Genomic DNA, 25,114 nt, shown 5'->3' on the forward strand with positions numbered 1-25,114 from the left:
AGTCTAATCAGCACCATTGAGACATCAGTCAGATTACCTACAGTCTAATCTGCACCATTGAGACATCAGTCAGATTACCTACAGTCTAATCAGCACCATTAAGACATCAGTCAGATTACCTACAGTGTAATCAGCACCATTGAGACATCAGTCAGATTACCTACAGTCTATTCAGCACCATTGAGACATCAGTCAGATTACCTACAGTCTATTCAGCACCATTAAAACATCAGTCAGATTACCTACAGTCTAATCTGCACCATTGAGACATCAGTCAGATTACCTACAGTCTATTCAGCACCATTAAGACATCAGTCAGATTACCTACAGTCTAATCAGCACCATTAAGACATCAGTCAGATTACCTACAGTCTAATCAGCACCATTGAGACATCAATCAGATTACCTACAGTCTAATCTGCACCATTGAGACATCAGTCAGATTACCTACAGTCTAATCAGCACCATTGAGACGTCAGTCAGATTACCTACAGTCTAATCAGCACCATTGAGACGTCAGTCAGATTACCTACAGTCTATTCAGCACCATTGAGACATCAGTCAGATTACCTACAGTCTAATCAGCACCATTAAGACATCAGTCAGATTACCTACAGTCTAATCTGCACCATTGAGATATCAGTCAGATTACCTACAGTCTAATTAACCTTAATTTAACTAGGCAAGTCAGTTAAGAACAAATTCTTATTTACAAAGACAGCCTACCCCGGCCAAACCCTAACCCGGATGAAGCTGGGGCAATTGTGCCCTGTCATATGGGACTCCCAATCACGGCCGGGTTGTGATACAGCCCAGGATCGAACCAGGGCGTCCGTAGTGACGCCTCTAGCACTGAGATGCAGTGCCTCAGACCGTTGCGCCACTACAGTAAGCAGTTCACGTCATACGTTACAAACATGACTTGAGCTACTCAGCTGCTACAGATGACAACAAGACTGGTGTGGGACGTCTCGTCTTACACCCTGGTGCAGTCTACGATAACCACAACAGCATGTTCTATTGTAGGATTCTACGGCAGGAAAGTGTTGGCTGTTAGCCTCCATTCAGCTTTGTGACTTACATTGGATATAGCTCCGGGAGCCCATTGTCCGGTGTGGGGCTGGTGGTGCTGGCTGGGCCAGTGTGGGTGTGTGGGTCCTGGTCTCCCTGTCTCTCCCTGGCCCTTCGTCTCCGTTCCCGCTCTATCTCCTCAGCATCCTCAATACTGCGCTGGGCCGTCACCCTGGAACACAGAGGAAAGAGAATATACTAATAAAATTCATATTTTCATGTGTGGACCAATTATTATTTTTTTGCTTTTGGACAGAGTAAGAAACATACAGGAAGTCTACAAACATATTCCCTCCTACTGGTGAGGTACAAGTGAGAGGAACAAAGTGAAAACCAGGGGATATATACAAATGTTTAACTAGGCAAGTAACTAACTAACCAGCTCATCTGTCAGATAACTCTACTGTGACCCTGCTAACTAACCAGCTCACCTGACAGATAACTCTACTGTAACCCTACTAACTAACCAGCTCACCTGACAGATAACTCTACTGTGACCCTACTAAGTAACCAACTCATGAGCAGAGGAGAGAGGAGAGAGGAGTGAGCAGGTCGAGAGGCAGAGGAGAGAGGAGGGAGGAGTGAGTAGGTCGAGAGGCAGAAGAGAGAGCAGGGAGGGAGGAGTGAGTAGGTCGAGAGGCAGAAGAGAGAGCAGGGAGGGAGGCAGAGAGAAAGGGTGAGTAGGTTAAGAGGTAGAGGAGAGAGGAAGGAGTGGGGAGGAAGGCAGAGGGAGGGGTGAGTAGGTTAAGAGGTAGAGGAGAGAGGAAGGAGTGGGGAGGGAGGCAGAGGGAGGGGGTGAGTAGGTCGAGGGAGGGAGGGAGGGAGGGAGGGAGGGAGGGAGGGAGGGAGAAAAGAGACTCTGGAGAAGAGTTATGGTCAGGAGGCCTGAAGAGGAGGATGCCAGAGGTTGGAGTGGGTCAAAGAGGAGTTTCTTGTCCTGGTATGAACTCTACACAGGAGAGCCATACACACACACACACACACACACACACACACACACACACACACACACACACACACACACACACACACACACACACACACACACACAAACATACACACTCCTAGGATCCATCATTTCCTCTCCATTCTTACTGTAAGTGGAGCCAACACAGCGACGGACAGTCTTCCTCAACAATGGCCTTTAATTCACCACAATGGAAACATTCATGTCAATTCAGCCATTTTGTTTCCTAAACTATTTCATAAAATACTAAAAGGACTGACCCATCTTGACCAGGGGGAAACGTTCTTTAATAATCTTTGTTCTGTTTCTGAATCTGAATCAATAAAAAAATGAAGGATTGATTTCCATCTATAGACTAGACTCAGATTGTCATGCAAATAAATACTGCATAAAATCTCTTTCTTTCTACTGTTTCAAGATTGTTTATCATTAAATCACATCAAAGCCCACTATTCTCATTTCCCATATAATTGCTATGTAGACCACAGAGAAGACGGAGCTGCCAAATCTCTAGTTTATATTGGAGCTCAGTTGCCTCTAATGTAATGACCCCGTGTGTTGCTGTTCTCTCTTCGGGTCGCTAAATAATGAGTCTAAAACGATAGGGGGGCCTGGCACAGAATGTGAGAAACTATTCCTATTGGGATGTTTTTCTCATTTTAAACACACAGGAGAACAAATAAGGACATTCGACGAGAATCAAGCAGTACTTCGAATCAAAATCTGTTGTAAATCCATCCCGATTGAAATGAATCAGGAAACGGAACTGAACATGGACTTTATACACAACAAATCTAACGCACCCAATTCCTGGGGCCCAGAGTTTTTTTCCTGATCTGATAGGCTAACCTAAACAGTTTTTCCCTGATCTGATAGGCTAACCTAAACAGTTTTTCCCTGATCTGATAGGCTAACCTAAACAGTTTTTCCCTGATCTGGTAGGCTAACCTAAACAGTTTTTCTCTGATCTGGTAGGCTAACCTAAACAGTTTTTCCCTGATCTGGTAGGCTAACCTAAACAGTTTTTTCCCTGATCTGATAGGCTAACCTAAACAGGTAAAATACTCTGGGTGTGACATAGAAATAAACAATGTGTTAAAAACTGTTTTATAAAGGCTGTGATGTGACCAGGTTTTTCTAATCGGGTCATATGTTTGGGTTTTGTTTAGTTAAGACACTCCAGGACCTGTCTTACACATAGTCGATAGTTGGCGCCGGTATCTTCCGGCGCCGACAGAGATGGCCGCCTCGCTTCGCGTTCCTAGGAAACTATGCAGTTTTTTGTTTTTTTACGTGTTATTTCTTACATTAGTACCCCAGGTCATCTTAGGTTTCATTACATACAGTCGAGAAGAACTACTGAATATAAGATCAGCATCAACTCACCATCAGTACGACCAAGAATATGTTTTTCGCGACGCGGATCCTGTGTTCTGCCTTACAAACAGGACAACGGAGTGGATCCTATGCAGCGACCCAAAAAAACGACTCCGAAAGAGAGGGAAACGAGGCGGTCTTCTGGTCAGACTCCGGAGACGGGCACAGCGCGCACCACTCCCTAGCATTCTTCTTGCCAATGTCCAGTCTCTTGACAACAAGGTTGATGAAATCCGAGCAAGGGTAGCATTCCAGAGGGACATCAGAGACTGTAACGTTCTTTGCTTCACGGAAACGTGGCTTACTGGAGAGACGCTATCCGAAGCGGTGCAGCCAACAGGTTTCTCCACGCATCGCGCAGACAGGAAAAAACATCTTTCTGGTAAAAAGAGGGGCGGGGGCGTATGCCTTATGACTAACGTGACATGGTGCGATGAAAGAAACATACAGGAACTCAAATCCTTCTGTTCACCTGATTTAGAATTCCTCACAATCAAATGTAGACCGCATTATCTACCAAGAGAATTCTCTTCGATTATAATCACAGCCGTATATATCCCCCCCCAAGCAGACACATCGATGGCTCTGAACGAACTTTATTTAACTCTCTGCAAACTGGAAACAATTTATCCGGAGGCTGCATTCATTGTAGCTGGGGATTTTAACAAGGCTAATCTGAAAACAAGACTCCCCAAATTTTATCAGCATATCGATTGCGCAACCAGGGGAGGAAAGACCTTGGACCATTGTTACTCTAACTTCCGCGACGCATATAAGGCCCTGCCCCGCCCCCCTTTCGGAAAAGCTGACCACGACTCCATTTTGTTGATCCCTGCCTACAGACAGAAACTAAAACAAGAGGCTCCCACGCTGAGGTCTGTCCAACGCTGGTCCGACCAAGCTGACTCCACACTCCAAGACTGCTTCCATCACGTGGACTGGGAGATGTTTCGTATTGCGTCAGATAACAACATTGACGAATACGCTGATTCGGTATGCGAGTTCATTAGAACGTGCGTTGAAGATGTCGTTCCCATAGCAACGATTAAAACATTCCCTAACCAGAAACCGTGGATTGATGGCAGCATTCGTGTGAAACTGAAAGCGCGAACCACTGCTTTTAATCAGGGCAAGGTGTCTGGTAACATGACCGAATACAAACAGTGCAGCTATTCCCTCCGCAAGGCTATCAAACAAGCTAAGCGCCAGTACAGAGACAAAGTAGAATCTCAATTCAACGGCTCAGACACAAGAGGCATGTGGCAGGGTCTACAGTCAATCACGGACTACAGGAAGAAACCCAGCCCAGTCACGGACCAGGATGTCTTGCTCCCAGGCAGACTAAATAACTTTTTTGCCCGCTTTGAGGACAATACAGTGCCACTGACACGGCCTGCAACGAAAACATGCGGTCTCTCCTTCACTGCAGCCGAGGTGAGTAAGACATTTAAACGTGTTAACCCTCGCAAGGCTGCAGGCCCAGATGGCATCCCCAGCCGCGCCCTCAGAGCATGCGCAGACCAGCTGGCCGGTGTGTTTACGGACATATTCAATCAATCCCTATACCAGTCTGCTGTTCCCACATGCTTCAAGAGGGCCACCATTGTTCCTGTTCCCAAGAAAGCTAAGGTAACTGAGCTAAATGACTACCGCCCCGTAGCACTCACATCCGTCATCATGAAGTGCTTTGAGAGACTAGTCAAGGACCATATCACCTCCACCCTACCTGACACCCTAGACCCACTCCAATTTGCTTACCGCCCAAATAGGTCCACAGACGATGCAATCTCAACCACACTGCACACTGCCCTAACCCATCTGGACAAGAGGAATACCTATGTGAGAATGCTGTTCATCGACTACAGCTCGGCATTCAACACCATAGTACCCTCCAAGCTCGTCATCAAGCTCGAGACCCTGGGTCTCAACCCCGCCCTGTGCAACTGGGTACTGGACTTCCTGACGGGCCGCCCCCAGGTGGTGAGGGTAGGCAACAACATCTCCTCCCCGCTGATCCTCAACACTGGGGCCCCACAAGGTTGCGTTCTGAGCCCTCTCCTGTACTCCCTGTTCACCCACGACTGCGTGGCCACGCACGCCTCCAACTCAATCATCAAGTTTGCGGACGACACAACAGTGGTAGGCTTGATTACCAACAACGATGAGACGGCCTACAGGGAGGAGGTGAGGGCCCTCGGAGTGTGGTGTCAGGAAAACAACCTCACACTCAACGTCAACAAAACTAAGGAGATGATTGTGGACTTCAGGAAACAGCAGAGGGAACACCCCCCTATCCACATCGATGGAACAGTAGTGGAGAGGGTAGCAAGTTTTAAGTTCCTCGGCATACACATCACAGACAAACTGAATTGGTCCACTCACACAGACAGCATCGTGAAGAAGGCGCAGCAGCGCCTCTTCAACCTCAGGAGGCTGAAGAAATTCGGCTTGTCACCAAAAGCACTCACAAACTTCTACAGATGCACAATCGAGAGCATCCTGGCGGGCTGTATCACCGCCTGGTATGGCAACTGCACCGCCCTCAACCGTAAGGCTCTCCAGAGGGTAGTGAGGTCTGCACAACGCATCACCGGGGGCAAACTACCTGCCCTCCAGGACACCTACACCACCCGATGTCACAGGAAGGCCATAAAGATCATCAAGGACATCAACCACCCGAGCCACTGCCTGTTCACCCCGCTATCATCCAGAAGGCGAGGTCAGTACAGGTGCATCAAAGCTGGGACCGAGAGACTGAAAAACAGCTTCTATCTCAAGGCCATCAGACTGTTAAACAGCCACCACTAACACTGAGTGGCTGCTGCCAACACACTGACACTGACTCAACTCCAGCCACTTTAATAATGGGAATTGATGGGAAATGATGTAAATATATCACTAGCCACTTTAAACAATGCTACCTTATATAAATGTTACTTACCCTACATTATTCATCTCATATGCATACGTATATACTGTACTCTATATCATCGACGGTATCCTTATGTAATACATGTATCACTAGCCACTTTATACTATACTATGCCACTTTGTTTACATACTCATCTCATTTGTACATACTGTACCCGATACCATCTACTGTATCTTGCCTATGCTGCTCTGTACCATCACTCATTCATATATCCTTATGTACATATTCTTTATCCCCTTACACTGTGTACAAGACAGTAGTTTTGGAATTGTTAGTTAGATTACTTGTTATTACTGCATTGTCGGAACTAGAAGCACAAGCATTTCGCTACACTCGCATTAACATCTGCTAACCATGTGTATGTGACAAATAAAATTTGATTTGATTTGATTTGATTTAGTTGAAGAATTTTCATCTTTCAATCGGTGAAAACACTAAAGAAAGGTGGTAAAATGCATTATTAGCACTTTTCTCTGAAGAAAATGTATCCTATATAATTTTGAGGACAACATATCAACAATTCCCTATGCATTGTTCTGGAGAATACATCTAAGCATAACCACAACCACATCACATGTGTTGAATGCAGAAGCTTCTGAGGAAAATTAGTTTGATGAACATTACAAGTTTTTAACTTCTATTTGCTATTTATGGCCTGTAGGCCTCATTGACCTGAGCTCATACAACTCGTTTGTGAGTAAAACAAGCATAATGTATGGATTATTTTGACTATAACAAATACTCAGATGAAACATGTTGTGATATTTATCACAGACTACTTTGTGTCAAAGTTTAACAAGGACTCTCTCCTCCTCACCAGTATCAAGATCAAAGATATGATCAAGAGCCTCAAATACAGTATAGCGTTTGGTCATTGTGCTGCCACAGAATGAATTGTGAGCAAGGCCTCAAAAAAGCTTTAAGCTTTAAGCTTGAGCTGAGAAAAGTTCTATATATTATTGAAACAATGTTGCGATTGTTTGTGAGAATGACAACAGGTGTGGTTCCGTGGAGGAAAGATTCTACTGGGGAAAGGTTCCGGTGGGGGTTGCCATGGAAGCCAAGAAGGGGAGTGAGGTGTGTAGGTGTGTGTGTGTGTATGTGTGTGTGTGTGTATGTGTGTGTGTGTGTATGTGTGTGTGTGTGTGTGTGTGTGTGTGTGTGTGTGTGTGTTTGTGTGTATGGCTCTCCTGTGTAGAGTTCATACCAGGACAAGAAACTCCTCTTTGACCCACTCCAACCTCTGGCATCCTCCTCTTCAGGCCTCCTGACCATAACTCTTCTCCAGAGTCTCTTGTGTGTGTGTGTGTGTGTTCAAACAAACATGCATGTGGGGGGTCTGGGAGAGGAAGTGTGTCCATCTGATGAATGGACATGTGCCTGAACTCAGTTTTATACACTAATTGTAGTCTCACCCATTCATTTCTACTGACCCGTCATTTTTGACCGAGAACACCAAAGTTGTACAAAAGTTAAATAAAACACCCAAAATGTAATGAAAATCACCAAAATGTAATCACCAAAATGTATTTTGTGTGTTCAGATGCCCTGTGAGGACAAAGTCCTGGAAACTTATGACAATCAGATGAAATTAACTACATTTGACAGAGAGAAAACTTGTATATCGATCCAATTCCACCAGAACACAGCAGGAGGGTTAACAAAAATGAAACATGGTTTGTTGTAATGTTGTAAGGCAGGCCTGCTGTTCTTTATATTCGTATTAGAGGGGTGGGCATTCATTTTTTTATACACTAGCATTAATTGATGAAGATCTGTTGTTAGCTTTAGCTAGCAGGAACTATATGCTTTTGTTGTTAGCTTAAGCTAGCAGGAACTATATGCTTTTGTTGTTAGCTTTAGCTAGCAGGAACTATGTGCTTTTGTTGTTAGCTTTAGCTAGCAGGAACTATATGGTTTTGTTGTTAGCTTTAGCTAGCAGGAACTATATGCTTTTGTTGTTAGCTTTAGCTAGCAGGAACTATATGCTTTTGTCGTTAGCTTTAGCTAGCAGGAACTATATGCTTTTGTTGTTAGCTTAAGCTAGCAGGAAATATATGGTTTTGTTGTTAGCTTTAGCTAGCAGGAACTATATACTTTTGTTGTTAGCTTTAGCTAGCAGGAACTATATGCTTTTGTCGTTAGCTTTAGCTAGCAGGAACTATATGCTTTTGTTGTTAGCTTCAGCTAGCAGGAAATATATGGCTTTGTTGTTAGCTTTAGCTAGCAGGAACTATATGGTTTTGTTGTTAGCTTTAGCTAGCAGGAACTATATGCGTTTGTTGTTAGCTTTAGCTAGCAGGAACTATATGCTTTTGTCGTTAGCTTTAGCTAGCAGGAACTATATGCTTTTGTCTTGAAGCTAAAAATGCAATGAGTGTACAGATGAGAAAATAAACCTTTAAATTGTCTGAACATGCTTGCGATTTGTTGCATTATTCAAGTGTAATATGGTAGATGGATGAAGATTTGCTTGCTTAACATTAGCTAGTAGCTAGCTAGTAGAATAGTTTGCAATGCTTAGCTTCCTTCCTTGAGATGCGAAGCAAGAATGTCAACCGAACCCTCGCTCGGCTTGTGACATTCCCGCCATATTATGTCAATTGAAATGTCACTCTGATAACTCCATTCAGTCACTCTGATAACTCTATTCAGTCACTCTGATAACTCTATTCAGTCACTCTGATAACTCTATTCAGTCACTCTGATAACTCTATTCAGTCACTCTGATAACTATATTCAGTCACTCTGATAACTATATTCAGTCACTCTGATAACTATATTCAGTGAAAATAAGCCCTAAGGTCTTTACTGTGTTAGAGAGCTGTATGCTACTGAAAAAAACATCAGCCAACCTAGGTCACCACAGGATCACACCAGCCAAAATAGGTCACCTGAGGATCTGGCCTGGGATTGGCCAGTCTGAGCAGGAAGTATGAAGTGGCCAGCACAGCAACAAACAGAGGTACCTCTCAGTCTCAGTCTCAGTCTCCAAACAATAAGACAAACAAGAGGAATTAAACATTTAAAGCCACAATCCTTATTCATGTGGGTCCTTAATCCTAATTAAAATGACCATAATTATTGCATAGTGCACTTTTAATCTGTGTAAACCTCTCTCATAATGCCACCAGGACTGTACTGTACAGTGTATACTGACAAAACCACCACCACCCATGTATTCTCTATGGCCAGAGGAGGTCATTCACTGCCAAAAGAGAGTTTGAGGGTACAAAACATTAGGAACACCTTCCTAACATTGAGTTGCGGCCCCTTTTTGCCCTCAGAACAGACTCAATTCATCGGGGTCATGGACTCTACAAGGTGTCGAAAGCCTTCCACAGGGTCTCTACAAGATGTTGAAAGCCTTCCACAGGGTCTCTACAAGGTGTTGAAAGCGTTCCACAGGGTCTTCCACAGGGTCTTCCACAGGGACTCTACAAGGTGTTGAAAGCCTTCCACAGGGTCTTCCACGGGGACTCTACAAGGTGTCGAAAGCCTTCCACAGGGACTCTACAAGGTGTCGAAAGCCTTCCACAGGGACTCTACAAGGTGTCGAAAGCCTTCCACAGGGATGCCGGCCCACGTCGACTCCAATGCCTCCTACAGTTAAAAAAAAAAGTTGTCTGGATGTCCTTTTGTTGGTGGACCATTCTTGATTCACACGGGAAACTGTTGAGCGTGAAAAACCCACCAGAGTTGCAGTTCTCAAGCCGGTGCACCTGGCACCTACGATCATACCCTTTTCAAAGGCACTTCAATCTATTGTCTTGCCCTCTGAATGGCGCACACACACACAATCCATGTCTCAATTGATTCAAGGCTTAAAAAATCATTCTTTAACCTGTCTCCTCCCCTTCATCTACACTGATTGAAGCAGATTTAACAAGTGACATCAATAAGGGGATCATAGATTTTCACCTGGATTCACCTGGTCAGTCTATGTCATGGAAAGAGCAGGTGTTCCTAATGTTTTGTCCACTCAGTGTAAAACCCACAGTGTAGCAGCATATGCTAGTTAGAGTAGAGATGTGGTTGTGGGAGAACAGAAGAGAACAGGAAAACATACTGTGAAGACCAACCTTTCCCTTTCGCACTATTGTTTCCACAACCAAGTCTGTAGCAACATCCCAACTCATAGTAACCCTTTCCAACTCTTCCCAACCCTTTCCAACTCTTCCCAACCCGTCCCAACCCTTTCCAACCCTTTCCAACTCTTCCTAACCCTTTCCAACCCTTCCCAACCCTTTCTAACTCTTACCCAACCCTTTCCAACTCTTCCCAACTCTTCCCAACCCTTTCCAACTCTTACCAACTCTTCCCAACCCTTTCCAACCCTTTCCAACTCTTCCCAACCCTTTCCATGTTGAGGATGTCCCTTCTATCAGCATTTTCTCTCATACTACATAATGACTTGTGCGTCCCTGGGTTATGACACGTGTGCTCTGGGTTTGACGGGTAAAACTCTATCTGAGGCGTGTCACTTCTTCCGCTCGGGGGAGATGGAGACAGTCGAGGTCTGGGAGACAGATTGAGAGGGGTGGTGGAGAGGGCAGGAGGGTGTGTGTGTGTGTGTGTGTGTGTGTGTGTGTGTGTGTGTGTGTGTGTGTGTGTGTGTGTGTGTGTGTGTGTGTGTTTCTCCCCCAGATGATGTCATCTCCATTAGGGAAGTTCCAGCCATAAAAGACTCCATTGAACCCGCTGCAACCTGGTCTCAGAGCATTTCATATTATTCTATACGTAAATCCCGAGACAATCCATTTAGTATGATGTGTTATGAATTACAATTCGCATTAGCTAACATGCTAAGTAAATGCAAAGTAGCTAAAAATAGCAAGTAGTTGAAAGATTGCTATTAGCTAAAGTAGTCCTTGATGAGATTCGAACTCACAACCTTTGGGTTGCTAGATGTTCGCGTTATATCCATCAATCAAATGTATTTACAAAGCCCTTCTTACATCCGCCGATGTCACAAAGTGCTGTACAGAAACCCAGCCTAAAACCCCAAACAGCAAGCAATGCAGGTGTAGATTCCTGCTTTTCTAGGGAGTGTTTCCTAGCCACCGTGCTGGTGGCTAGGAAACACTCCCTAGAAAGGCAGGAATCTAGGAAGAAACCTAGAGAGGAACCAGGCTATGAGGGGTGGCCAGTCCTCTTCTGGCTGTGCCGGGTGGAGATGATAACAGAACATGGCCAAGATGTTCAAACGTTCATAGATGACCAGCAGGGTCAGATAATAATAATGCCTACCCATCCACCCCAACCAATAACGTTACCTTTGTTTTTTGCGCTTTGCGTTAAGTAACCATCTGTCTTATACCAAACATAACATATCACATCTTACTATTTTGAGTTTTCCCCCGGATTTACATGTTCTATGTTACGTCTAGTCCATGACACCAGGACGTGAACCCAGACCCTTCAATGTCATTTTGATGATGTCATCACTAGGTGACGCAGATGGCTAAAGCAACTGAACCAGACAGGCAGTGATACAGCCGCGGGGCTGCTACACGACTACCGTCAAATCACTCTCCTGTTTGTGAGACAGCAACAACCTCGAACCTCACAGACAGACGTAGACAGTAGAGAGTCAATGAACTGCAATGATGAAACTTGGCTTTAGTCATTTAGCTTTAGCCGACATTGTTAAGCCATTGAAGTGTTCTGTCACAATACGGGACGGAATAAAAGTTTGAAACAAGCAATCGTGAGCAAAGCACTTAGAATAGAAGGAAGTACCCTTCAAGGGTAAGAAGTTGCGACGTCGGCATTGTAACGATTCTGGATTGTAACGGACTCTTTGCTTTACTCAACACACAACTTGCCCTGATTCGAAATACACAATGCAAACATGTCCCTGAGCAAAAAGTACATTCTGTTTGGATTCTGGTACATGCTGTGTGTTAGTGTATCATAATCAGAAACAGGTCTGGTCAGTGAGGTGCCACTGATATCTGTGACATTAATCTGTAGTCTGATATCTGTGACATTAATCTATAGTCTGATATCTGTGACATTAATCTGTAGTCTGATATCTGTGACTTTAATCTATAGTCTGATATCAGTGACATTCATCTACAGTCTGATATCAGTGACATTAATCTATAATCTGTGACTGTCACGCCCTGACCATAGTTTACTTTGTATTTTCTATGTTTTGATTGGTCAGGGTGTGACCTGAGTGGGTATTCTATGTTTCATGTCTTGTTTGTCTATTTCTATGTTCAGCCTGATATGGTTCTCAGTCAGAGGCAGGTGTTCGTCATTGTCTCTGATTGGGAACCATATTTAGGTAGCCTGGGTTTCACTGTGTGTTTGTGGGTGATTGTTCCTGTCCTTAGTGTTAGTTTGCACCAGTTTAGGCTGTTTCGGTTTTCATTACGTTTATTATTTTGCACTGTTTGTATTTAGATTCGTGTTGCTATAGTCAATAAACATGGATCGTAATCTACACGCCGCATTTTGGTCCGACTCTCCTTCACATACAGAAAACCGTGACAGTGACACTAATCTATATACTGATATCAGTGACATTAATCTATTGTCTGATATCTGTGTCATTAATCTATAGTCTGATATCAGTGACATTAATCTATAGTCCGATATCAGTGTCATTAATCTATAGTCTGATATCTGTGACATTAATATATAATCTGATATCGGTGTCATTAATCTATATTCTGATATCTGTGTCATTAATCTATATTCTGATATCTGTGACATTAATCTATAATCTGTGACATTAATCTATAGTCTGATATTAGTGTCATTAATCTATAATCTGTGTCATTAATCTATAGTCTGATATTAGTGTCATTAATCTATAATCTGTGTCATTAAATTATATTATGATATCTGTGACATTAATCTATAATCAGTGACATTAATCTATAGTCCGATATCAGTGTCATTAATCTATAGTCTATCTGTGACATTAATCTATAGTCTGTGACATTAATATATAATCTGATATCGGTGTCATTAATCTATAGTCTGATATCAGTGTCATTAATCTATATTCTGATATCTGTGACATTAATCTATAATCTGTGACATTAATGTATAGTCTGATATCTGTGTCATTAATCTATATTCTGATATCTGTGACATTAATCTATAATCTGTGTCATTAATCTATAGTCTGATATCTGTGTCATTAATTTATAGTCTGAGAGCTGTGTCATTAATCTATAGTCTGATATCAGTGTCATTAATCTATAATCTGTGTCATTAATCTATAGTCTGATATTAGTGTCATTAATCTATAATCTGTGTCATTAATCTATAGTCTGATATCTGTGTCATTAATCTATATTCTGATATCTGTGACATTAATCTATAATCTGTGTCATTAATCTATAGTCTGATATCTGTGTCATTAATTTATAGTCTGAGAGCTGTGTCATTAATCTATAATCTGTGTCATTAATCTATAGTCTGATATTAGTGTCATTAATCTATAATCTGTGTCATTAATCTATAGTCTGATATCTGTGTCATTAATCTATATTCTGATATCTGTGACATTAATCTATAATCTGTGACATTAATCTATAGACTGATATCTGTGTCATTAATCTATAGTCTGATATCAGTGTCATTAATCTATAGTTTTATATCTGTGACATTAATCTGTAATCTGTGACATTAATCTACAGTCTGATATCAGTGACATTAATCTACAGTCTGATATCAGTGACATTAATCTATTGTTTTATATCTGTGACATTAATCTATAATCTGTGACATTACTTCTATAGTCAGATATCTGTGACATTAATCTATAGTCTGATATCAGTGACATTAATCTATAATCTGTGTCATTAATCTATAGTCTGATATCAGTGTCAGTAATCTATAGTGAGATATCTGTGTCATTAATCTATAGTCAGATATCTGTGACATTGATCTATAGTCAGATATCTGTGTCATTAATCTATAGTCAGATATCTGTGACATTAATCTATAGTCTGATATCAGTGACATTAATCTATAGTCTGATATCAGTGACATTAATCTGTAATCTGTGTCATTAATCTATAGTCTGATAGCTGTGTCATTAATCTATAGTCAGATATCTGTGACATTAACCTATATTCTGATATCTGTGTCATTAATCTATAGTCAGATATCTGTGACATTAATCTATAATCTGTGATATGAATCTATAGTCTGAATGCCCACCTAACTCTAGTCTGGGGGAAGGAGACCTCACATTTCACCTAAACCCACCTAACTCTAGTCTGGGGGAAGGAGACCTCACATTTCACCTAAACCCACCTAACTCTAGTCTGGGGGAAGGAAACCTCACATTTCACCTAAACCCACCTAACTCTAGTCTGGGGGAAGGAGACATTAATCTATAATCTGTGATATTAATCTATAGTCTGATAGCCCACCTAACTCTAGTCTGGGGGAAGGAGACCTCACATTTCACCTAAACCCACCTAACTCTAGTCTGGGGGAAGGAGACCTCACATTTCACCTAAACCCATCTAACTCTAGTCTGGGGGAAGGAAACCTCACATTTCACCTAAACCCACCTAACTCTAGTCTGGGGGAAGGAAACCTCACATTTCACCTAAACCCATCTAACTCTAGTCTGGGGGAAGGAGACCTCATATTTCACCTAAACCCATCTAACTCTAGTCTGGGGGAAGGAGACCTCACATTTCACCTAAACCCACCTAACTCTAGTCTGGGGGAAGGAGACCTCATATTTCGCCTAAACCCACCTAACTCTAGTCTGGGGGAAGGAGACCTCATATTTCACCTAAACCCACCTAACTCTAGTCTGGGGGAAGGAGACCTCACATTTCACCTAAACCCACCTAACTCTAGTCTGGGGGAAGGAAACCTCACATTTCACCTAAACCCACCTAACTCTAGTCTGGGGGAAGGAGACCTCACATTTCACCTAAACCCATCTAACTATAGTCTGGGGGAAGGAGACCTCACATTTCACCTAAACCCACCTAACTCTAGTCTGGGGGAAGGAGACCTCACATTTCACCTAAACCCACCTAACTCTAGTCTGGGGGAAGGAGACCTCATATTTCACCTAAACCCATCTAACTCTAGTCTGGGGGAAGGAAACCTCACATTTCACCTAAACCCATCTAACTCTAGTCTGGGGGAAGCCGACGTCACATTTCACCTAAACCCACCTAACTCTAGTCTGGGGGAAGGAAACCTCATATTTCACCTAAACCCACCTAACTCTAGTCTGGGGGAAGGAGACCTCATATTTCACCTAAACCCACCTAACTCTAGTCTGGGGGAAGGAGACCTCATATTTCACCTAAACCCACTTAACTCTAGTCTGGGGGAAGGAGACCTCACATTTCACCTAAACCCACCTAACTCTAGTCTGGGGGAAGGAGACCTCATATTTCACCTAAACCCACCTAACTCTAGTCTGGGGGAAGGAAACCTCACATTTCACCTAAACCCACCTAACTCTAGTCTGGGGGAAGGAGACCTCATATTTCACCTAAACCCACCTAACTCTAGTCTGGGGGAAGGAGACCTCACATTTCACCTAAACCCATCTAACTCTAGTCTGGGGGAAGCCGACGTCACATTTCACCTAAACCCACCTAACTCTAGTCTGGGGGAAGGAAACCTCACATTTCACCTAAACCCACCTAACTCTAGTCTGGGGGAAGGAGACCTCATATTTCACCTAAACCCACCTAACTCTAGTCTGGGGGAAGGAAACCTCACATTTCACCTAAACCCACCTAACTCTAGTCTAGGGGAAGGAAACCTCATATTTCACCTAAACCCACCTAACTCTAGTCTGGGGGAAGGAGACCTCATATTTCACCTAAACCCACCTAACTCTAGTCTGGGGGAAGGAGACCTCACATTTCACCTAAACCCACCTAACTCTAGTCTGGGGGAAGGAGACCCCACATTTCACCTAAACCCACCTAACTCTAGTCTGGGGGAAGGAGACCTCACATTTCACCTAAACCCACCTAACTCTAGTCTGGGGGAAGGAGACCTCACATTTCACCTAAACCCACCTAACTCTAGTCTGGGGGAAGGAGACCTCACATTTCACCTAAACCCACCTAACTCTAGTCTGGGGGAAGGAGACCTCACATTTCACCTAAACCCACCTAACTCTAGTCTGGGGGAAGGAAACCTCACATTTCACCTAAACCCACCTAACTCTAGTCTGGGGGAAGGAGACGTCAGACGCATATTATTTTTTTACATGAATTACTGTAAATCCACTCCAGAAGGACATGACTAACTTCCCTCCACCCTCCACCTAGCCCCCATCATGAGTGCCTCAGTCCAGAAGACAATAATCTGTGGACTCCCTGAGCGAGTTTCCACCTGAAGGCTCAGACTGTTCTGTTTCCATGTCTGGCGCCCGTGTCTCCCTGAGCGAGTTTCCACCTGAAGGTTCAGACCTTTCTGTGTCCATCTCTGGCGCCCGTGTCTCACTGAGCGAGTTTCCACCTGAAGGCTCAGACTGTTCTGTTTCCATGTCTGGCGCCCGTGTCTCCCTGAGGGAGTTTCCACCTGAAGGCTCAGACTGTTCTGTGTCCATCTCTGGCGCCCGTGTCTCACTGAGCGAGTTTCCACCTGAAGGCTCAGACTGTTCTGTTTCCATGTCTGGCGCCCGTGTCTCACTGAGCGAGTTTCCACCTGAAGGCTCAGACCTTTCTGTTTCCATCTCTGGCGCCCGTGTCTCCCTGAGCCATGTGTCCAGTGGAACTGCTCTGACTTGGGGTCTCCAGGCCACCGTTACTTTTCATCTGGCGTTTACATCACAACGGGCTAACAGTGAACATGGGGTTTTTAACACCTTCTCCCATAGTAACTGTCTTAATGATACAGAGGTTGTTGTTTCTGCTCACCTCAAGTCTCTAGTGTCACACACTCCTGATGGAAACACGGTTCCCAGAAACGAACACAGGAGCCTACATTCAAATAAACTCTGGTGACATACTGGTGTGTGATGGAGAAAGAGTGATGGAACAAGGCCATACGTGAAATCACACTCAGCATTTGCTCTACATGTAACCTTCCCCAAGAGATCTGTGGATGAACTGGCCAGCCCTCACTACAACCTGCTCCCAGCCAGCCCTCACTACAACCTGCCCCCAGCCAGCTGGAAGTTGTCAAACAGCCCTTTGGATGACACAGGCCCTGGGCTGCACTGTCATGCACCGCTGCCCAGCCAGCCACTAATACAACCACTGCTGCCCAGCCAGTCACTAACCCTGAAGAGTCAAGCAGAGCCAGTCACTAACCCTGATCAGTCAAGCAGAGCCAGCCACTAACCCTGAACAGTCAAGCAGAGCCAGTCACTAACCCTGATCAGTCAAGCAGAGCCAGTCACTAACCCTGAACAGTCAAGCAGAGCCAGCCACTAACCCTGAACAGTCAAGCAGAGCCAGCCACTAACCCTGAACAGTCAAGCAGAGCCAGTCACTAACCCTGAACAGTCAAGCAGAGCCAGCCACTAACCCTGAACAGTCAAGCAGAGCCAGTCACTAACCCTGAACAGTCAAGCAGAGCCAGCCACTAACCCTGAACAGTCAAGCAGAGCCAGCCACTAACCCTGAACAGTCAAGCAGAGCCAGTCACTAACCCTGAACAGTCAAGCAGAGCCAGTCACTAACCCTGAACAGTCAAGCAGAGCCAGTCACTAACAGTCAAGCAGAGCCAGTCACTAACAGTCAAGCAGAGCCAGTCACTAACAGTCAAGCAGAGCCAGTCACTAACAGTCAAGCAGAGCCAGTCACTAACCCTGAACAGTCAAGCAGAGCCAGTCACTAACCCTGAACAGTCAAGCAGAGCCAGTCACTAACAGTCAAGCAGAGCCAGTCACTAACAGTCAAGCAGAGCCAGTCACTAACAGTCAAGCAGAGCCAGTCACTAACAGTCAAGCAGAGCCAGTCACTAACCCTGAACAGTCAAGCAGAGCCAGTCACTAACCCTGAACAGTCAAGCAGAGCCAGTCACTAACAGTCAAGCAGAGCCAGTCACTAACCCTGAACAGTCAAGCAGAGCCAGTCACTAACCCTGAACAGTCAAGCAGAGCCAGTCACTAACCCTGAACAGTCAAGCAGAGCCAGTCACTAACAGTCAAGCAGAGCCAGTCACTAACCCTGAACAGTCAAGCAGAGCCAGCCACTAACCCTGAACAGTCAAGCAGAGCCAGTCACTAACTCTGAACAGTCAAGCAGAGCCAGTCACTAACCCTGAACAGTCAAGCAGAGCCAGTCACTAACCCTGAACAGTCAAGCAGAGCCAGTCACTAACCCTGAACAGTCAAGCAGAGCCAGTCACTAACCCTGAACAGTCAAGCAGAGCCAGTCACTAACAGTCAAGCAGAGCCAGTCACTAACAGTCAAGCAGAGCCAGTCACTAACCCTGAACAGTCAAGCAGAGCCAGTCACTAACCCTGAACAGTCAAGCAGAGCCAGCCGCTGGTTTTGAGGACAAGCTATTTTTCCTTCCATTAAACTGAATCTCATCCTGTGAAATAACGGCGTAACGGCAGTTTAAAAGTCCCTCTGCAGACACAGACCTGGAAGAGTCCTAGTTGGCTGTGATCGTGTTCTATTTGCAACTGATTGGTTGTCCAGGGTTGTTAATCTGTCACCGATTGGCTGGTCCAGAACAAAGATGTTAAAAACGGATCAGAGATGAGCTACTCTCTGATTAGCTAAGAAGCAGTAAAAGTGGTTGAGTGACTTACTTATAGAGGTCCTATCACCACTCTCTTCTCATTGTGGTGATGCTGTTACAGAGGTCCTATCACCACTCTCTTCTCATGGTGATGATGCTGCTATAGAGGTCCTATCACCACTCTCTTCTCATGGTGATGATGCTGCTATAGAGGTCCTATCACCACTCTCTTCTCATTGTGATGCTGTTGTTACAGAGGTCCTATCACCACTCTCTTCTCATTGTGATGCTGTTGTTACAGAGGTCCTATCACCACTCTCTTCTCATTGTGGTGATGCTGGTACAGAGGTCCTATCACCACTCTCTTCTCATGGTGATGATGCTGCTATAGAGGTCCTATCACCACTCTCTTCTCATGGTGATGATGCTGCTATAGAGGTCCTATCACCACTCTCTTCTCATTGTGATGCTGTTGTTACAGAGGTCCTATCACCACTCTCTTCTCATGGTGATGATGATGTTACAGAGGTCCTATCACCACTATCTTCTCATTGTGATGATGCTGTTACAGAGGTCCTATCACCACTCTCTTCTCATTGTGATGATGCTGCTACAGAGGTCCTATCATCACTATCTTCTCATTGTGATGCTGTTACAGAGGTCCTATCACCACTCTCTTCTCATTGTGATGCTGTTACAGAGGTCCTATCACCACTCTCTTCTCATTGTGATGATGCTGGTACAGAGGTCCTATCACCACTCTCTTCTCATGGTGATGATGCTGCTATAGAGGTCCTATCACCACTCTCTTCTCATGGTGATGATGCTGCTATAGAGGTCCTATCACCACTCTCTTCTCATTGTGATGCTGTTGTTACAGAGGTCCTATCACCACTCTCTTCTCATGGTGATGATGATGTTACAGAGGTCCTATCACCACTATCTTCTCATTGTGATGATGCTGTTACAGAGGTCCTATCACCACTCTCTTCTCATTGTGATGATGCTGCTACAGAGGTCCTATCATCACTATCTTCTCATTGTGATGCTGTTACAGAGATCCTATCACCACTCTCTTCTCATTGTGATGCTGTTACAGAGGTCCTATCACCACTCTCTTCTCATTGTGATGATGCTGCTATAGAGGTCCTATCACCACTCTCTTCTCATTGTGATGATGCTGTTACAGAGGTCCTATCACCACTCTCTTCTCATTGTGATGATGCTGCTACAGAGGTCCTATCATCACTATCTTCTCATTGTGATGCTGTTACAGAGGTCCTATCACCACTCTCTTCTCATTGTGGTGATGCTGTTACAGAGGTCCTATCATCACTATCTTCTCATTGTGATGCTGTTACAGAGGTCCTATCATCACTATCTTCTCATTGTGATGATGTTACAGAGGTCCTATCACCACTCTCTCATCATTGTGATGATGCTGTTACAGAGGTCCTATCATCACTATCTTCTCATTGTGATGCTGTTACAGAGGTCCTATCATCACTATCTTCTCATTGTGATGATGTTACAGAGGTCCTATCACCACTCTCTCATCATTGTGATGATGCTGTTACAGAGGTCCTATCACCACTCTCTTCTCATGGTGATGATGCTGCTATAGAGGTCCTATCACCACTCTCTTCTCATTGTGATGATGCTGTTACAGAGGTCCTATCACCACTCTCTTCTCATTGTGATGATGCTGCTACAGAGGTCCTATCATCACTATCTTCTCATTGTGATGCTGTTACAGAGGTCCTATCACCACTCTCTTCTCATTGTGGTGATGCTGTTACAGAGGTCCTATCATCACTATATTCTCATTGTGATGCTGTTACAGAGGTTCTATCATCACTATCTTCTCATTGTGATGATGTTACAGAGGTCCTATCACCACTCTCTCATCATTGTGATGATGCTGTTACAGAGGTCCTATCATCACTATCTTCTCATTGTGATGCTGTTACAGAGGTCCTATCATCACTATCTTCTCATTGTGATGATGTTACAGAGGTCCTATCACCACTCTCTCATCATTGTGATGATGCTGTTACAGAGGTCCTATCACCACTCTCTTCTCATGGTGATGATGATGTTACAGAGGTCCTATCACCACTCTCTTCTCATGGTGATGATGATGTTACAGAGGTCCTATCACCACTCTCTTCTCATTGTGATGATGCTGTTACAGAGGTCCTATCACCACTCTCTTCTCATTGTGATGATGCTGTTATAGAGGTCCTATCACCACTCTCTTCTCATTGTGGTGATGATGTTACAGAGGTCCTATCACCACTCTCTCATCATTGTGATGATGCTGTTAAAGAGGTCCTATCACCACTCTCTTCTCATTGTGGTGATGATGCTACAGAGGTCCTATCACCACTGTCTTCTCATTGTGGTGATGGGGGATCGTTGCTGTTCTGGTGATCTTCCGCTCTCCCCCTGTTTTCACTGGTCTGGTGTCAAATGTTAACGGGTTTCTGCTTGCTTTCGTTTGAAACAGTGAGAAGCATTAGCTCACCGAAAAGTTCAGCACATAGTCTACAGTACTGTAGTTGTTGGTGGTCCGGGTCAATAACTGAGCAAAAAATATTGAGACATATTTAGACATTCGCTTTATGATCAACAAGGTGAGATAATAATTTCATTATTTATCTGGATTGACAGCCGCAGATAGTCACGTACGTCATGAATCACTTTGCTGTATCTAAAAGTGTTCTTTATCCCTCCGACCCCACCACCCTGCAGCCTCAAATCAAAACAGGAGAGAAACATACATACATGGAGATTTATTTCCATTTCCTAAATAATGTCAGCTCTCTCTCACCTCTCTTCTCTCTTCCGAAGATGATTGGCCGATCCATCTCACCAAATATAAACACTCACTAAGTTATTATTATTATTACATACCCCCCCCCCCCCCCCCCCAGGTCAGGGGTCAACAGGTCAAACCCCTGAGCCCCAATCAAAGGCCTGGCGGGTGGTCCCCGGGGGAGGAAGGGAGGGGTCCAATTTAACCTCCAGCAGAACAATAAACACCAGTTGATGAGGGGGGGGGGGGGGGGGGGGGGGGGGGGGGGGGGGGGGGGGTAGATAGTTCCCTCTTTGTAAAGTTAGTGGTCTCACTATTGTCTTCTTTAGGGGTGTGTGTTTATCAGAACTGGTTTTAACTCCAGCTTGTATAAGAGTTGGAGTTGTATAAGAGTTGGAGTTGTATAGGAGTTGTATAGGAGTTGTATAGGAGTTGGAGTTGTATAAGAGTTGGAGTTGTATAGGAGTTGGAGTTGTATAGGAGTTGGAGATGTATAAGAGTTGTATAGGAGTTGGAGTTGTATTGGAGTTGGAGTTCTATAAGAGTTGGAGTTGTATAGGAGTTGGAGTTGTATTGGAGTTGGAGTTGTATTGGAGTTGGAGTTGTATTGGAGTTGGAGTTGTATAGGAGTTGGAGTTGTATTGGAGTTGGAGTTGTATAGGAGTTGGAGTTGTATTGGAGTTGGAGTTGTATTTAGAGTTGGAGTTGTATAGGAGTTGGAGTTGTATAGGAGTTGGAGTTGTATAGGAGTTGGAGTTGTATAGGAGTTGGAGTTGTATTGGAGTTGGAGTTGTATTGGAGTTGGAGTTGTATTGGAGTTGGAGTTGTATAGGAGTTGGAGTTGTATTGGAGTTGGAGTTGTATAGGAGTTGGAGTTGTATTGGAGTTGGAGTTGTATAAGAGTTGGAGTTGTATAGGAGTTGGAGTTGTATTGGAGTTGGAGTTGTATTGGAGTTGGAGTTGTATAGGAGTTGGAGTTGTATAGGAGTTGTATAGGAGTTGGAGTTGTATAGGAGTTGGAGTTGTATTGGAGTTGGAGTTGTATTGGAGTTGGAGTTGTATTGGAGTTGGAGTTGTATAGGAGTTGGAGTTGTATAGGAGTTGGAGTTGTATTGGAGTTGGAGTTGTATTGGAGTTGGAGTTGTATAGGAGTTGGAGTTGTATTGGAGTTGGAGTTGTATAGGAGTTGTATAGGAGTTGGAGTTGTATAGGAGTTGGAGTCGTATAGGAGTTGCTCTCCTAAAGTGGCACCGTGCTGTAGGGCAGGACATTGTTTGACCAATTTCCTGTCCATTAGCAGTAATTAAGTGGTTGTCGGTAATTGCTGCACAGACTGTCTCTTTGGGAATGCAGCAGAATGAATGTCTGTGAGACCGGCGGCTGCTGTTCAATAAGAACACTATTAACGTGTCTGGTTAATAAAGCCGTCCCTTCAGACGTTAGTGAGCAGTAGGAATGTGCTACTTTTTCTACCATATCAACGTTGAAACACTTTCCACAGAACCACAGAATGGAGATACAGAGGGGGTGGTGATATGAAGGTTTCACCTCCCAGTAACAGACATCACATATGAAGGTTTCACCTCCCAGTAACAGACATCACATATGAAGGCTTCACCTCCCAGTGACAGACATCACATATGAAGGTTTCACCTCCTAGTAACAGACATCACATATGAAGGTTTCACCTCCCAGTAACAGACATCACATGTGAAGGTTACACCTCCCAGTAACAGACATCACATGTGAAGGTTGCTACATCCCAGAACACCTGATGGTCAGTTACATCTAATTAGCATCAATAAACAACCAGACAACACACCTGGCAGAAGGACCAACACACACAACACCTGGCAGAAACACCAACCAACACACACTACACCTGGCAGAAACACCAACTAACACACACCATCACCTGGCAAAAACACCAACTAACACACACCAAACACCTGGCAGAAGGACCAACACACACCAACACCTGGCAGAAACACCAACTAACACACACCACACCTGGCAGAAACATCAACTAACACACACCAACACCTGGCAGAAACACCAACTAACACACACCACACCTGGCAGAAACACCAACTAACACACACCAACACCTGGCAGAAACACCAACTAACACACACCAACACCTGGCAAAAACACCAACTAACACACACAACACCTGGCAGAAACACCAACTAACACACACACAACACCTGGCAGAAGGACCAACACACACCAACACCTGGCAGAAACTCCAACTAACACACACAACACCTGGCAGAAGGACCAACACACACCAACACCTGGCAGAAACACCAACTAACACACACAACACCTAGCAGAAGGACCAACACACACCAACACCTGGCAGAAACTCCAACTAACACACACAACACCTGGCAGAAGGACCAACACACACCAACACCTGGCAGAAACACCAACTAACACACACAACACCTAGCAGAAGGACTAACACACACCAACACCTGGCAGAAACACCAACTGACACACACCAACACCTGGCAGAAGGACCAACTAACACACACCAAACACCTGGCAGAAGGACCAACAAACACCAACACCTGGCAGAAGGACCAACACACACCACACCTGGCAGAAGGAGTATCAAAGCTCCACTTCTCGTACCTGAGCAGGTTCTGCAGACCTTCCTTGCTGGAGTTTCTCCTTAGTAAATGACCAGACATGTCTTCTTCTCCTCTGTTTGTCTCAGCCCTCAGCAGAATGACACCCAGGTACTCTGTTCCTCTTTAAAACACTGCTGTCTTTCTCCCTCAGTGAGCGGTGGCAGTCAGAGAGGACTGGAGAGTTCCAGGAAGGGCTCTCTTCTGTCTCTTTATGTGGTGTTTCCTTCCCCTCTCTCTCTGTCTCTAATCTCTCTCAACTCCCTCTCTCTCTGTTCTCTCTCTCTCTCTCTCTGTCTCTAATCTCTCTCTCTCAACTCCCTCTCTCTCTCTCTTCTCTCTCTCTCTCTCTCTCTATTTCTCTGTCTCTCTATTTTTTCTTTCTCTCTCTCTCTATTTTCTCTTTCTCTCTCTCTCTATTTTCTCTTTCTCTCTCTCTCTATTTTCTCTTTCTCTCTCTCTCTCTATTTCTCTCCCTCTATTTCTCTCTCTCTCTTTCACACAAACACAGGACTTCCTTTAGATCCCCTCTCCTCTGATGCTTGATGGCAATGTAAAGACTCTCCCTCTCTTTCACCAACTCTTTCTCTCTCTCATAAGACAGGCTTTAGTCACAGCCCGGCCTCCCTCCCTCCCTCTCCTCCTCCTCCCTC

The 25,114-nt window shown here is 44.4% G+C and overlaps 1 protein-coding gene across 4 annotated transcripts in view; it reads right to left on the reverse strand.

Annotated features, from left to right (window-relative positions):
- Window positions 1–24,734, reverse strand: part of LOC110516876 (caldesmon, smooth muscle) — an 87,539-nt gene extending 62,805 nt beyond the window's left edge. For 2 of the 4 annotated variants that reach the window (XM_036981595.1, XM_036981592.1), the window contains exons 1-2: window positions 24,466–24,733; window positions 1,082–1,243 (exon numbers count right to left, since the gene is read on the reverse strand). In XM_036981595.1, coding sequence (XP_036837490.1) covers window positions 1,082–1,243; window positions 24,466–24,524 — 221 coding nt within the window. In that variant the 5' untranslated portion in view covers window positions 24,525–24,733. Of the gene's footprint in view, window positions 1–1,081; window positions 1,244–24,465 lie in introns of all 4 variants that reach the window. The other 2 variants (XM_036981593.1, XM_036981594.1) reach the window with 2 other exon arrangements.
- Window positions 24,735–25,114: the final 380 nt, after the last annotated feature.

Source organism: Oncorhynchus mykiss, chromosome 6 (assembly GCF_013265735.2).
Source record: "Oncorhynchus mykiss isolate Arlee chromosome 6, USDA_OmykA_1.1, whole genome shotgun sequence".
In the NCBI taxonomy this organism is placed as follows: Eukaryota; Metazoa; Chordata; class Actinopteri; order Salmoniformes; family Salmonidae; genus Oncorhynchus; species Oncorhynchus mykiss.